General features: G+C 41.2%; 1 protein-coding gene across 1 annotated transcript in view; it reads right to left on the bottom strand.

Annotated features, from left to right (window-relative positions):
* Positions 1–12,545, bottom strand: part of top1a (DNA topoisomerase Ia) — a 98,785-nt gene extending 86,240 nt beyond the window's left edge. The window contains exons 1-2 of the mRNA XM_068048508.1: positions 12,403–12,545; positions 12,179–12,203 (exon numbers count right to left, since the gene is read on the bottom strand). Coding sequence (XP_067904609.1) covers positions 12,179–12,203; positions 12,403–12,426 — 49 coding nt within the window. The 5' untranslated portion in view covers positions 12,427–12,545. The remainder of the gene's footprint in view (positions 1–12,178; positions 12,204–12,402) is intronic.
* Positions 12,546–15,736: the final 3,191 nt, after the last annotated feature.

Here is a 15,736-nt window from a genome sequence, read left to right as displayed (position 1 = left end):
TACTACTACTGCTCAGCAAGACCGCATGAACTAATTTTTGCTCTGGAGCAAGAATGAATGTCGTCCAATAGATTGAAGTGGGCAATTATCGGAGGTACTGGAAAGAAAGAGGAGAGAAAAAGCCCTTTTTTTAAAAAAAAAAGAAAAAGTCAAAAAGGGAAAACACAGCAAGTACTTCGCACTCCAGATACAGATACTTTTTCTGAAATCAGAGACCTCTCCTGAATATGCCGATCAAATCAATCTTAGCATAGCAAAATTAGCAAGTCATATCAAGGTCAACACCATGTTGTGTCATTTAAACAAAACAGGAAGGAAGGTCACAAAATAATTACAATAAAGTTATGTGCGCCCATCATTCAGATTTTAAAATTTTACTGAAGGACGGAGCATAATCTACCCTTCTAATTAAAAGAGTGCAATGCAATATTTCTAGGCAAGAAAGAAACTCATGCTCTTGGGTAGTTTTGCTGTTTGCATTGATACAAGAAAGGATTTAAAGGGAGACACAAGTCTATAGTCAAAACTGGTACATATGCAAGGATGTTCTAGATTTAAAAAGCACCCTAGACTGGCGATATCCCAGGCATACGGAGGAAGTAACAGGCATGCCCAAATGCTGGCCTCTCAACAGAAAAACTTGCACTCTCTTGTGGGAAAGCAGCCTCTGTGCGTAACCCCAACTAGCTGTTGGTGCTTTCTGGATTGGGGCAGTGGGGAGGGCATGTAGGGGAAAGAGGAAATACAGGAAAAACTTTCTAAAACCAACATTTTGCACATGACTAGGCCTTGATCATGGCAAATTTGAAGTGACGTAGAAAACCTGACCGAAACAGATGAGTATGAACTAAACAAGAACCATTTTGGGTACTGCCTGTGTAGAGTTTGCAAGTTCTCCCTGTGTCTGCGTGAGTTTCCGCCGGGTGCTCCGGTTTCCTCCCACCTCCAAAAGACTTGCAGGTTGATAGGTAAATTGGCCATTATAAATTGCCCCTAGTGTAGGTAGGTGGTAGGAGAATGGTGGGGATGTGGTAGAAAATATGGGGGCAGTGTAGGGTTAGTATAAATGGGTGGTTGTTGGTCGGCACAGACTTGGTGGGCCAAAGGGCATGTTTCAGTGCTGTATCTCCAAATAATAAAAAAATAATAAAAAAATAAAAATAAAGACCAGTGCTACAAATATTATGTTGTGAAACGTTCTGCATTTGCAGTAGTTGCCTTACACTGCTGGACTGGATATATTGTCAGCGCAGGATTAAGCTCAGCCACTGCTGGCATCCACGGTTATAGGATGGGAGGAGTGTGGAGACAGAAAATTGGGAGGGAGGTGTGCAAGGGAAACAGTTCACTATCAGGATTGATTGCAGAGATCATGGATTTGAGAAGGGATAGACAAACAGCAGAGAACAGAAGGAACAGGGTCCAAACCAGAAAGATCATAAAATGCAACCTCTCCATTCTGCCTTGTGAAATTTCTACCCAGTAGTTAAAGGCCAAGGGCAGTGAATGTGTTTCTGTACCAGCACATTCCAACAAAGAGGCAAGATGTGGGCTCATAACTCTTCACTTCCCCATCCAACAAGAAAAAATGTGAAAGGAAGGGTAATCAATCACCTTCACAAACTCAGAAACCATAGATAGGGAAAGGGCTTAGCAAAATATCAACTGATTAACTCCAGAAATGGAAGCCAAGCTGTAATCAACCACACCTTGGTGAACTACTGGGCAAGGGTTCAATTCCAGCCCTGTGCAAAGATAGGTGTATTCAGCTTGGCCAGCTTAAATTGACTTCAGTCCCCTTGCTGTGAGTAGCAACGAAGATTCCTCCACCTTGTTTAAGTGTACTCTGCTGGAAGATGCACCCATGTGAAAGTTAGACGAGGACAGGATTGGATTTGACTCATAACTCTGCCCGAGACAAGTAGCTGACAGTGCAAATGTGAAGAATGGATACCTGGGCAAAGCACAGAGGGCTTTTGGTGTCTCTGGAATGGCAGCTCAGTAACAGTTAGTGTCATCAAGGGGATTGGGAAGAACATTAGTTAAAAACTTATATACACAATACACCCCAAAAAGAAGTTTTGAAAGAGAGAGAAGTTTTCCTGGTGAACCGCATGGTTCAGTGCAATGCAGCACAGACCAGGAAGATTTCAAGTTCCACCTGTACACAATGCTCTTAACCAAAGGCAGCAGCAGGCTACAAATGGATACAGAGAGGTTAAGTGAGTGGCAGCAGAACTGCCTTAGTCATCAGCATCTCCTGAATTTCAGAGGAACAGCAGCCATGCTTTCTACTCCTAGTCAGTTTTTGTTTTACACCAGACTTTCAAATGGGGAAGCATTATGCCTACCTGCCTAAAGTCACAGATTTAAGTTTATCTATGAAGAATAATGACCTGGTCAAGGATACCCATACTGTAGAATCATTACCATAGCATCTTCAGAAGATGTGATAAAGTAGGGCAAGTGCTGAGGACAAGTGTATGAAGTTGATCTCTTCACCTTTACTAAGACAGCTGTAGAACATGCAGTCATCCATTCAGAATCTGATGAAGCACTAATAATTCAGAGATACAAGGATAGAACAACTCCACATTGTCCAGACAGTGCCTTTTGACCTCCACCTAAAGACATAATTCATTCCCCTTCCTCAAAGGCTTGTACTAATGTGACCTCTCCATTGTCATTATCACAACTGCAGACCACCATACCTACCAACTCAAATGGCAAGTTAGCCAGTTACATGTTGAACGTCATCTAATTAGCCAGTCTGCAACAGGAAGGGAAAGCACAATGTCATATCCAGCCTCTGCAAGTGTATTCACTGGATGTTCTTGCTTGACATTTGTGTAACAGGACCTTTACATTTGATGGTCAGAACAGTAAGCAAAGCTTGGTAATGTAACTACAAAGACATCTCAGAAACCAACAGGGGGAATGTTCCAGATTGTAACCAGTGAAGAGTTACTGGCCAACAAACTGCACCCCCCCACCTCCATCAATAGTCAGCAGTTTGCCCAACAGAGATCCAAATATTTATCTAGAAACAAAAGGACATAGCAGCCAAGCCACATGGTCAAACTTCTACTTGGCCACAATTAAAAATGCACACACAGTAGAATAACAATGCTGCAGTGCCATGAAACCAAAGGTGATGAAGAATCTACACTGATGGGCATTCAACACAAGATGAAAGAAAACTAGTTCTACAGCAGTCTGTACTGGCTGAATGACGGTTAAAATGAATCAATAATAATGCAAAGGGAAGAGTTGACAAAGTGAGCGTGGATCCTGTAAAAAGTGAGTCTGGGGAATTAATAATGGATAATGTGGAGATGGCAAATGAACTGAACAGATATTTTGCATCGGTCTTCATTATTGAAGATACAAGTAACATCCCAGTGTTAGCCAGAAGTCAGGAAATGGAAGGGAGGGAGAAAGTCAAGAAAATTACAATCACCAGGGAAGTGGTACTGAACAAATTGTTGGAGCTGTGGGCTGACAAGTTCCTGGATCCTAGGGTGTTAAAAGAAGTGGCTAGAGAGATAGTTGATGCGTTAGTTTTAATTTTCCAAAATTGCCCAGATTCAGGGAAGTTTCCGTTAGATTGGAAAATAGCTCCTTTATTCAAAAAGGAAGGAAACTACAGGCCAGTTAGCTTAACATCTGTCTCAGGGAAAATGTTAGAAGCTATTAAAGATGTTACAACAGCAGGGCGTTTAGAAAAATTCAAAGTAATCAGGCAGAGTCAACATGGTTTTGTGAAAGGGAAATCATGTTTAACCAACTTACTGGAGTTCTTTGAGGGAGTTACATGTGCTGTGGATAAAGGGGAACCAGTGGAGGTATTGTAAAGATTTCCAGAAGGCATTTGATAAGGTGCCACATCAAAGGTTATTGCAGAAAATAAAAGCTCATGATGTAGGGGGTAATATATTGGCACGGATAGAAGATTGGTTAGCTAACAGGAAACAGAGTAGGCATAAATGGGTCATTTTTTGGTTGGCAAGATGTAACGAGTGGTGTGCCACCAGTATTTGTGCTGGGTCTCAACTTTTTACAATTTATATAAATGACTTAGATGAAGGGACCAAAGGTATGGTTGTTAAATTTACTGATGACAGAAAGATAGGTAGGAAAGTAACTTGTGAAGAGGACATACGGAGGCTACAAAGGGTTATAGATAGGTTAAATGAGGGGACAAAGACCTGGCAAATGGAATATAATGTGGGAAAGTGGGAAATTGTCCACTTTGGCAGGAAGAATAAAAAAGCTTATAACCTAAATGGTGAGACTGCTGAGCTCTGAGATGCAGAGGGATCTGGATGTCCTAGTGCATGAATCACAAAAGGTTAGTATGCAGGTACAGCACGTAATTAGGAAAGCTAAGAGAAGCTAATCGTTTATTGCAAGGGGAATTGAATACAAAAGTAGGTGGTTATGCTTCAGCAATACAGGGTATTGGTGAGACCACATCTGGAGTACTGTGTGCAGTACTAGTCTCATTTAAAGAAGGATGTAAATGCGTTGGAGGCAGTACAGAGAAGGTTTACTAGACTAATACCCAGAAAGGGCGGGCTGTCTTATGAGGAAAGACTGGACAGGCTAGGCTTGTATCCGCTGTAATTTAGAAGAGTAAGAGGCGACTTGATTGAAACATAAGATCCTGAGGGGTCTTGACCGGGTGGATGTGGAAAGGATGTTTCCCTTTGTGGAAGAATCTAGAACTAGGGGTCACTGTTTAAAAATAAGGGGTCGCCCATTTAAGACAGAGATGAGGAGAAATTTTTTTGCAGAGGGTCGTGAGTCTTTGGAATTCTCTTCCTCAAATGGCGATGGAAGCAGAGACTTTGAATATTTTTAAGGCAGAGGTAGACAGATTTTTGATAAGCAAGGGGCGGAAGGTTATCGGGGGTAGGTGGAAATGTGGAGTAAATCAGTTCAGCCATTAACCTATTGAATGGTGGAGCAGGCTCAAAGGGCTGAGTTGCTTAGTCTTGCTCCTATCCGCTTCTCAGAAGTCAAAGAGCTAATTGCTCACTCATTACCAATGTTCAAAGATCTCAATCTTATTGACAATCAGAACTATTCTAGTCTTTTGATTTCATTAGTTTCAGTTCCTTTTCATTTTAGAAAGAAAGATACACTGTTCCCAAAAAAGCTACACACGAAAAATGCCAACAGTAATTAGAAGTAGGGGCTCCTGCAGAAAGCAATTAGGGATCTCATTTCAATATCAATAATCTCAGCAATGTGGAAGAACAATATTGAGAAAGGTCAGTCCAGGAAAGCTACTGTGACGATGCTCGAGCAGGCCTCCTTCTCATTACTGAAGCATTATATAGTTTTTCCTCAGCTATGTGGAGTGTTGGATCAGAACGTCTTTCTTTCTTTCCTCCCCTCTCCCTCATAACTTCTTTTCCTCCTTTAAACTACAAAGTCTCTCATGGGTTTTACTACTCGTTCCCATTGTCCTCCTGCCAGGTGAGAAGTCCAATCTCTCTCACTTACTTATGCCACTCATCTGCCCTAAAATTCTTAATTTTCCCCCTCCAAATCTGAAGCTTGAAAAAATGTTACCCCATGTATTGCTCATCTACTTCCTACATCATTACCAGGAAAAACCACCAGGTCATATAGAAATTGAGGGTTTAGCATGGCATTACATATGCAAAAGAAAATTTGAGATCAGGCCAAGCTTTAAAAAAGTAATTAGAATGGATAATATTGTTCCTTGTGCAGCACCACACCCAGCCAATAATAACATAGATACACTAACACCCATACAACAGGTCATCATTCCAATAGCATCACTACAATTATATATATAGTCCTAACCTGCAACTTCAAACTCAACCAGATCAAGACTGCTATCAGGACAATACATCATTTAGAATAGAACTCAAACTCAGAGGACAATACACAAAGAGGTCATCACTTATCCCTACAGAGATTACAATAAGCATTAAGAAGCATCATTGATTTTATGATGGTGGGGAAAAAAAAATAGATGGATAGGGAAAGATGGGTCTGGTGACCTGACTGAAAATATAAAATTTGTCCTTGCTAATGTATTATGTACAGTTTAAAAAAAAAATGGAAACAGAGTGATGAGAATTCTGAGGTCTCCCAGTAATAAGACATCCAACAGAGTACTCGCATCCGTTGGGAGCAGAGTGATCCTCCCATCATAGAGCCAGCAAGCAGGAGGCTAGTGATCTGTGCTCTGAATGAGTTGACATCCAATGGGGCACTTGTGTCCAATGGGAATGGAGTGGCTCCCCACACCCAACCTGCCACCGAACAATCACACTTGGCTGCTCCTTCTGTCAAATTGACTACCTGGCCACATAAAAAGAAATGGGTCTTCCTTGCAGAAACAGCTCAGAGCATGAATTATTGCATGTAATAGTATCATCCCATTTAAATTCAAGTAGCCCTCGTCTAAAAATGACTGCCACAGACGGAGCAGATTCACCAAATCAGCAGAGAGAGAGAGAAATAAGGTCAAGCACAGAAACACAGGAACAGGAGTAGGCCACTTAGTCCCTTGAGCCTGTTCCGCCATTCAACAAGCGCACACTTGATCTGTGACCTAACTCCATAAATCTGCCTTTGCCCTATATAAAATCCCTTTAATACCTTTGAAAGATTTTTGTTAACCAATCACTTTTAGAATTACCAACTGATCTAGCATCAATTAACATTTGCGAAGAATTCCAAACTTCCACCACCTTGTTTTGTAGAAGTGTTCCCGAATTTCACTCCTGAAAAGGTCTGCCTTGAATTTTTTGACTATGCCCCATAGACCTAGACTCCCCAACCAATAGAAATAGTTGCTTTTCTCCCCCCCAAAATGTACTTTATTTGTAAAATTTGTAAGAAAAATACATTACAAAACAATTCAAATTGGACATTTCAGAAAGTGCAATAAAGATCAGTTTCTTTCCATACAGAACATGAGGTGCCTCACTACTCTTGCCATTCCATTTTATATACAATGTGCATTTGCATTACGTACCAAAAACATTCCCTGATGCATACAGCCAGAGGGGTTTTACAAGGTCTCTTCATTATACTATGGCGGGAGGACCTTACACTGAGCCTTTGAGGCAGCTGCCCTAAGCTTTAATGCATCCCTCAACATATAGCCCTGGATACTGGAATGTGCCAATCTGCAACAGTCGATCGTGGACAATGCTGCACTGGAAGATCAGCAGGTTTCGGACAGACCAAACATCTTTCACCAGGTTGATGGTGCTCCAGCAGCAGTTGATGTTTGTCTCGATGTGCGTCCCTGGCAACAGCCCATAGAGCAGAGTCCTGCGTAATAGAGCTGCTTGGGATGAACCTCGACAAAAACTACGGCATCTCTTTCCAGACCTGCTTTGCAAAGGCACATTCGAGGAAGTGGACGAAGGTCTCTTCCCCACCACAGCAAAGGCTGTGAGACTCCAGGCATGCAGGGAAGATCTGATGGGGAGTGACCTTCTCACCACCAGCTAAGCTAAGTCTTAGTCCTTGTTTGAAAGTTCTGGCGATGAGGCATTCTGCCAAATGAATTCGACAGTCTGCTTGGGGAACCATCCGACACCATCTCATTTCCTGCAGGGTCGCGCGGATGTTACATGCAGACCACTGCCTGTTGGGACTTGTGGTCAAAGGTGCTTTCCTGCGCAAACCGTTCCATGACGGACAGGTGGTGTGGGACAGTCCACCTAAATGGACTGTTCCACAGCGATGTGGCCAGACCCATCCTTCGCAATACTTGGGACAGGTAGAACCTCAGTACGTAGTGGCACTTGGTGTTTGCGTACCGGGGTCTACACACAGCTTGATGCAGCCACAGACAGAGGTGAGAATTAGCTTCCTTCTATCTAGCCTCTGTTCCCCTTAATATCTTGAAAAATTCCAGCACCTTTTAATCTTCTAGATTCCAGGAAATACAACCCTCATTTATGTTATCCATCATTGCAATTTAACTTTTAAATCTAGGTATCACCTGGTAAAACTGTACTACACTCTCTCCAAGGCCAATATATCAATCCCAAGATGTGATGCACAAAACTGCACACAGTGTTCCAGGTATGGTCTAAGCAGGACTTCTTATAGCTGATGCACAACTTCTATCCTCTTGCATTCTGTCCTCCACAAGACCAGCATTTGATTAGCCTTTTTTGAACCTTTTGTTATTTTAATAATCTATCTACCTGGACCCCCAAGTCTCTTTGCACCTCCACTGTTTCTAGCTTTTCAGCATTTAGGAAGTTCTATTCTTTTTGGTCCAAATTAGCTGACCTCACATTGCCTAAAGTGAAATCTATTTGCCAGTTTTATCCATTCACTTAATCTATCAATATCTCTTTGCAAATTTATATTTCCATCTACACTGCTTACAATGCTACCTATCTTTGATTGAAAATTTGGATAGGTAGCTTTCTATCCCATCATCTAAGTAATAGATGTGGTGAATAGTTGAGGCCCCAACAGAGACCCTTGTGGGACACCACTAGTCACAATGAGAGTACCTGCCAGTTATCGCCACTTTGTCTCCTGCCACTCAGCCAATTTGTCTTCAACTTTAGTTAACAATCTCTTATGAGGGACTTCAGCAAATTCCTTCTGGAAGTCCATATAAATAACATCCATAGATATTCCCCTGTCCACTGCTATAGTCACCTCTAAAAAATTCAAATTCAATCAGGTTTGTCATGTATGACCTCTCTTTTACAAATCCACACTGGTTCTCTGATCAGCTGCAAAATTTCAAGGTGTTCAGTCATGCTATTCTTAATTGTAAATTCTATCAATTTCCTGACAACAGGCATTAGTCTAGCTGTTCCATAATTCCCTGGGTTCCCTCTGTGGAATGTACAATGGATGCTGAAAGCTCTCTTGGGTAAATAACCACTCGTCAGTGCATACAGTGGCTTACCAATAACAAATTTCCTTTTCCAAAAAGCAACATTATAGTTAAGTGCTGGGACACAAAGGTGGCCCTAGATTTGATCCCTGGCCTCTACACTGGACTGATTTCACCTCAACAAAGCACAACTGTCCCATGACTCAATCCTGAATAGCAGACAATAACCCTTCTTGGAAAATGTGTAGGCGCAGAGATTGTCTTGCTGTTGTGGTGTCTCTTAATTTAACAGCCCAGGCTCACATGGCAAGAACAGGCACTTAGTTAAGGCAATAAAGGGTTATCAGCATCATTGGAATCACATCACAGCATGACTCACCGATTCAAGAAGAAAATGAATAAACTCTAATAGACTGGCTCGCTCTTTAGCCTAGTTGGTAACTTGACAGTCTGATACAGAAACTAAAGTAAACCAACCAGGTAGAGCCCAGCTTTGAGCTTCAGTCCTTGTTCAGTTACCTGATCTTAACCAGAACAGCTGCAAGTATTGTAACTAGCCTCAGTTCCCCTGGGCTGTGGGGGCAGGTAGATTCCACAGCTTATCATTCAGTGATTCCTGCTGGAAGGAACACGTGGCATAAGTGGTCAGATCTATCTTTGCTGCGCAGTCCCGAACTCATTCATGAAGAACGGACACTTGAGTGTAAATGTCCAACACCCATGATCCCAGAATGAGACTGCACTTCCAGAAGGGAAGGGAAAAACCCCTAATTATATTTTAAAACATTCCAATTAGTCAGTCAGTTACCACAGACTAAGCAGATCTCAGTGTTTTCCATCTATTGAGCTCATCTACTACCATTGATTTAGGATCTCCAGGAAAAGGATTAACAGGAAGAAATACTAGATAACAGACAGTAGAAGGGCCAAGTGCCCTCAATCTTCCCACCCATACTGTCATCAGCCACCATGTTCAATACCACTCGGTTCTCCACAGCATCACTTTCAAGAATTTCAGCTGAAAGTCAGAAATACTTGTGTGCCATGATGGCTGTGGTAAATGTAGCAGCTGACGCAGAAGAGACAAGATCATCCCTCTCTCCCTATTCAGCACCAAGCCTGGGAAGACGTCAGACAAGGTTCCTGCTTCTGATCTCCACTCACTGGCATTTGCTGAAATGTGCCCCCACAAAAGACCTAGATTGATCTGCTGTGATTCCCCTTGTGATACAGCAAGAATATTAAGACTAATTTAAGTGTATTGCTGAAGAATGGTCACAGAAATATGGAATCACACTATGCATCATTGTTTTGATAACAGAAATTGAGAAGAGCCTTGAATTGGGATTCCACTCAATAATCATCCAATTAATTAGTGATGTTTACATTCATAAGAGTAAGCCTCTCAAACCTCAATCACACCCTGTTCTCCAAATTAAATTTGAAAAGTCAACTCCAATGCATCATTGGGGGTATAGCACCTCACTGATCAGCAAAAATAAACACGAGAGGAATTTCATTAAATTGAAGATTTTTTCTGAAAATATGTTTAAGTTTTATTCTTTTCATTTCACTAATATTCTCCAACTGTATTATACCTACTCAAGGCAAAAACTAATGGCACTCAACTCTAGCTCTCCATCTTTTTAAAAAAAAAGTTAAATACAGTTTCTACAGTTAGGCTCAATTCTCAGCTCCCCTCATTTCCTTCTTGAAGGACTTGACCAATTCTCATGCAACCTAGTACAGGAGGTTTGCCATTTGAGAGGATGTCTTCAACACACTGAAAATCAAAACCCAGTTACTATTGGGTAATTCGAATCTTAAAAAAAGGAAGATGTCACACTTAATTATTTGGCAACACCTTTTTACACTAAAAGCAAACACACACGTTAATGAAAAAAAAGCACTTGGCTTATCATGGTATTACATGAGCATTAATTCAAAAATATGATAGCTACATTCTCTGTTGAATATCAGAGAGCCTGTTAGAACCAATCCCCAATTCTAACAGGATCATTTTTTTAAAAAAACATTAACAAGTTGCATGCAAGTTTTCATTCCTGATGTCCTGTATCATCGACAGTTCTAATTAAATCAGTCTTTTCAAAGTGAAACTGTTTTAAATGGATCAGTATCTTAAAATCATTACCACCCAGGAGTACAACAATTTTACACCTCATACAAATATGCAGTGATCCTTTCTGATGAATAGGGAAGAGGTGCAAAATGGAATATAGCTGATCACAAAATTAATCCAAAAAAAAACCCTCCCCTGGCAATGCCCTGTCGTAGTTTCACTAGACTTTGGGAAAGGTGAAAGCAATTTTACCATTTCCATAAATAACTTAAGATATTAAAAATGAAACATGTCGCTGCACTGGGCATCATGGCAGAGCTTACACTACACATGCATGAAGATCTGACAATCACTATCCCAACAGATATGTTTAATTTTTGAAAACGTACAACCTATATAAATTCACAAAAAAAAACTCTCGGGCACCTTCTAGAAGTATCTACACGCTGGTCTAGCAGCAGTTTAAAAAAAACACACAATATAACCCCGGGAAGTTTAAACACCGGTTTTATTTTTTTTTGTGCCTGGGTCAGGAAAGAAACAAAAACATCCAATGTAAAAAAAAATTTTTTTAAAACATACAAAATATTCATTTTTAAAGAAATATGATAACCTTCACGATGCTGCCGCCATGTGAGTGGAAGCATTGCTGCTCCATCACCAACCACACACACAAAAAAAATCAAAAATGCATTTTAAAAAACTGCATTTTTTTTGGCCAAAAAAATAAGGCGAGTTTCCGATTTCTCCCTCTTTTGTTGGATATATGTAAACTTTCCTCTAGCTTCCTCCTGCCAGGGGTTTGCTGATCCCTATTTAAATGCCCAGCACATTGCTCCATGTAGGAGCCTCGCTCTTGCAACATGCACGAAGGAACCGACAGAGAGAGGAAAAATAAAATGGCGCAGAGACTAAGTCCTAACGGCCGAAAAGCCGGGTTTTCGCTCGCGATGCCGGCCCGGCCGAACCCGCCAACGGCCTCCCGACACCTGCTTCCCAGACTCCGGGTGCAGTGGCGGCGACTGACGGGGAAATGGGCTCCGTGGGGCGGCTGCAAGGCGGTTGTTTTTGAGGCTGATTTGAACAATAGGGCTTGTGGGCACGTAGACGGGACTTAGTCTCTGGACGCCATGTCTGATCCTCTTGTTCTCCCTCAGAGAACAGGAGAAAGAGGGGGGTTGAAAAAAGACATAATCTTGACAAAAATAAGACAATTTTCCACCCAAAACACTCACCGTTCAAGCGAGAATCCGTATTGACCTGCAACACACACAAAAAAACAGATTAAAACTTTATTTTCTTCCAAAAAAAAGTCATTAACCATCAAGTGAGAGAGACAAAATGAAAATTTTTCACAAGTTTCAAATCACTAAATGTTTTTTTTTAAATATATTTGGGGGGAAAAAAGTCACTTGGCTTTATAAATGTCACTGATGATTCTGAAGCTCGTCCTACCTACCTGGGAAAGATGATCAACGCTCATTTTTGAGGGTTTTCTTTTTGATTATATATATTTGTGTTGTTAGGAGTTGAGTTGTATACACACCAAAGACCTGCCTCAAATTGAGCTGCTTCAGCTCCCTGCACAACGTCTAAGTCCCAGTTTTGGCGTACTGCGCATGCACGTAGATTTAACTTCGAGGCGATTTACATGTCAATTGCGCTTCTCTCACAATTGGTGGGTTGAGCTGCACCAACAGGCTGATTTGAATATAGCGGACACGCCCCCCACCGTTCTCTTCCCCACCCCAACCCACCACCCCCCTAGCAAAACCCCTCCCACCACCCTGGGGCATCAGACTCCTTCTCCCAGAAAGTAAAAAAAACTTTTCCTTCCAGTTGTTGGAAATAAAGTTGGGGAGCCAAGGAGGAGTTGCCAACAACCTTGCAATCCCTCCCAATAGAATTTTTTTTTTAAAACCACACCAAACAGGCAGTCCTTCCTCCCCCAACTCCCCAACACACCAAAAACAGTTTCACCCCCTTTCAGAAACTCTATGGACCAGCATTATAAAAGTCGTCCAGCAGCAACATACATCAAGTGAAATGATGTCACAGTGGTTTCTGCTGATGTCAGAGTTTCACCATCATAAAAGCCGGCTAACTTGCTCCAGGGTTTTAATGACAACTTACATTAAATTTACGTGGTGCATTTAAAGGTGCTTTGCAGGCGGAAAACAATTAACATGAGCCAAACAAAAGCGACTTGCAATTCTATAGCACCTTTGATGTACATTCCAGAGAACTTCACAGGAGCCACAGGTTTCGAGGAGTGTCTCAAAGGAGAAAAAGAAGTGGAGAGGCAGAGGTTTAGGGAGGAAATTTCAGAGCTTAGGGCCTAGATAACCAAAGAAACAGCTGACAATTGTGGGGAAAAGGAAGTTGGGAAGCACAAGAGGCAAGAATTGGAGTTCTAAGGAAGTTGTAGGGCTGGAAGAGGTTACAGAGATAGGGAATGGTGTCAGGGAGTGATTTGAACACAAGGATGAGAATTTTAAATTCAAGGCACTGGTGGACCGGGAGGCAATATAGGTCATCAAGCACAGGGATGATGGGTGAATGGGACAGTGTGAGTTACAATTCAGGCAGATGAGTTTTGGATGAGCTCAAGTTGATGCAAGATGGGAGGCCAGTCAGGAGAGTACTGAGTGAGGATTTCAGCAGCAGATGGGCTAAGGCAGGACTAGAGATGGTGATATTACAGAGGTGGATGTAGACTGTCTTGGTAATGAAGAGTATATGGAGTTGGAAACTCATCTGAGAGTGAAATAGGATAAGGTTGCGAACAGTCTGGTTCAGTTTGAGACAGTGGTCAGGGAGCAAGAGGGATGGAATCAGTGGCTGGGAATGGAGATTGGGAGGGGGCTAAATACAATGGTTCTGGTGTTCCCAATTTTTAATTGGATTAAATTTCTGCTTATCCAGCACTGGATGTCAGACAAACAGCCTGAGCAAACTGAGGCAGTGAAGCAGTCAAGAGAGGTAGTGAGGTAGAGTTGGGTGTCGTCAGTGCAAATGTGGAACCTTACGTTGTGTTTTTGGAATGATGTCGCTGAGGGTCAGACTGTAGATAAGAAATAAGATGGGGCCATGGCTAGATCCTTGGGGGACTTCAGAGGTACTGACTTAATGTATTGCTCATCCTAAAATGAATACATTTTTGCTCAAACAATAACATGCAAGAAATCTGTTTAAAATGATCATGTTCAATATGTAATAAATAATACATATATTTTCTCAAGGTAAGTCAGATGACTTCCTGATTTATGCCTTGCAGCATACAATATATTATTAGGCCACTGATCTATGATGATCATCGTAATGCAATTTCACTGTTTTTTTTAAATAGCACACAGGATCCAAAGGAAAATGGTAGGGAAAGTTAAAGGTTGGTAGGTGGTGTGTAGGAGGGTGCAGATGGATTGCGCCCATGGATACTCAAAGAAGCTTTAGATAGCAGAGACACATGTACGCATACTTAAAAATTCTGTAGAAAAAATGATTAATGCTAGAGAGCTAGCAGATAGCAGCTGTAATTCTTAACTTCAAAAGGGGAGGTAGAACTAATCCAGAGAACTAATAGACCAGTTAGCTTAATGTCAGTGGTAGGAAAGATATTAGAATCTTTGACAGAAGATGAGACGACAAAACATCTAAAATGTAACAAAAAAAAGTCAGCATGGCTTTCTAAAAGGAAGGTTGTGTTTATTCAATTAACCTTATTGAATTTTCTGAAGCAGTAATAAAAGGCATAGTCAAGGACACTATCGCAAATGGGGTATATATGAACTTTCAGAAGGCCATTGGCAAGGTGCCACATAAGAGATTCATTGTAAAGGTCATGACATGGGAATAAAGGGCTAGGTAGCAGGATGGATTAAAAGATGGCGACAAAACAAAAGTTAGAGTTAAAGGAAGTTTCTGAGACTAGCAGAAAGTAGGAAGTGGTATCCCGCAGGGATCTGTTACTTGCAAGTACATAAATGGTTTAGTCTCAGTAATTGGAGGTAGGGTGTTGAAATTTACAGATGATGCCAAATTGTTGGGCAGGAGGGGGGAGCAGGGACAGAAACACAGCTAATAATAAGGAAGACTGCACTAAAATACAGGAAGACAGAAATATGTTTGCAGAGTGGGCAGATAAATGGCAAATGAAATGTGAGGTGGTTAGCTTGGTAGTAGGAATAAAGATTGCTTATTTTTTAGAGTGTAAGAAAGTAAATAGGTTAGAGGAGCAAATAGATCTGGGAATACAGATACATAAATCATGAAAAGTAGCAACACAAGTTGATAAGGCCATAATGTGTAAAAAGTACAGGCGTTCATTTCCAGAAGAATAGAATACAATAGCATGCAGATAATTTCAAATTTATATAGAACCATGGCTTGAACACACTTGAAATATTGTGCGCAGTTCTGGTCTCCACATTACAAAGAGGATATTGAAGCACCAGAGAAAAGATTTACAAGGCTGTTACCAGAATTGTGAGGATGCAACTTTTGGTGAAGAATTGAGCAGTCTGTAGGCCTTTACTCTGGAAAAGAGAAGACTAAGGAGACCTGATAGAGGTCTTTAAAATGATGAAGATGTTCAATAAGATGGGCCTGGAGAAATTATTTCACTTGTGGAAAGTCCAGAACAAGAGGGCATAAATATAAGATAGCCAATAACAAATCAAATAAAAAATTTAGGCGAAATGTCTTTACACTGAGAGTGAAGAGAATGTGGAACTTGTTGCCAAATGGAACTGTTGAAGCAGATACTGTTGACATGTTTAAGGCTTGTTACGTAT

The sequence above is a fragment of the Heterodontus francisci genome, chromosome 16 (genome assembly GCF_036365525.1).
Source record: "Heterodontus francisci isolate sHetFra1 chromosome 16, sHetFra1.hap1, whole genome shotgun sequence".
Taxonomy (NCBI): domain Eukaryota; kingdom Metazoa; phylum Chordata; class Chondrichthyes; order Heterodontiformes; family Heterodontidae; genus Heterodontus; species Heterodontus francisci.
This window is presented reverse-complemented; position numbering and strand designations above follow the sequence as displayed.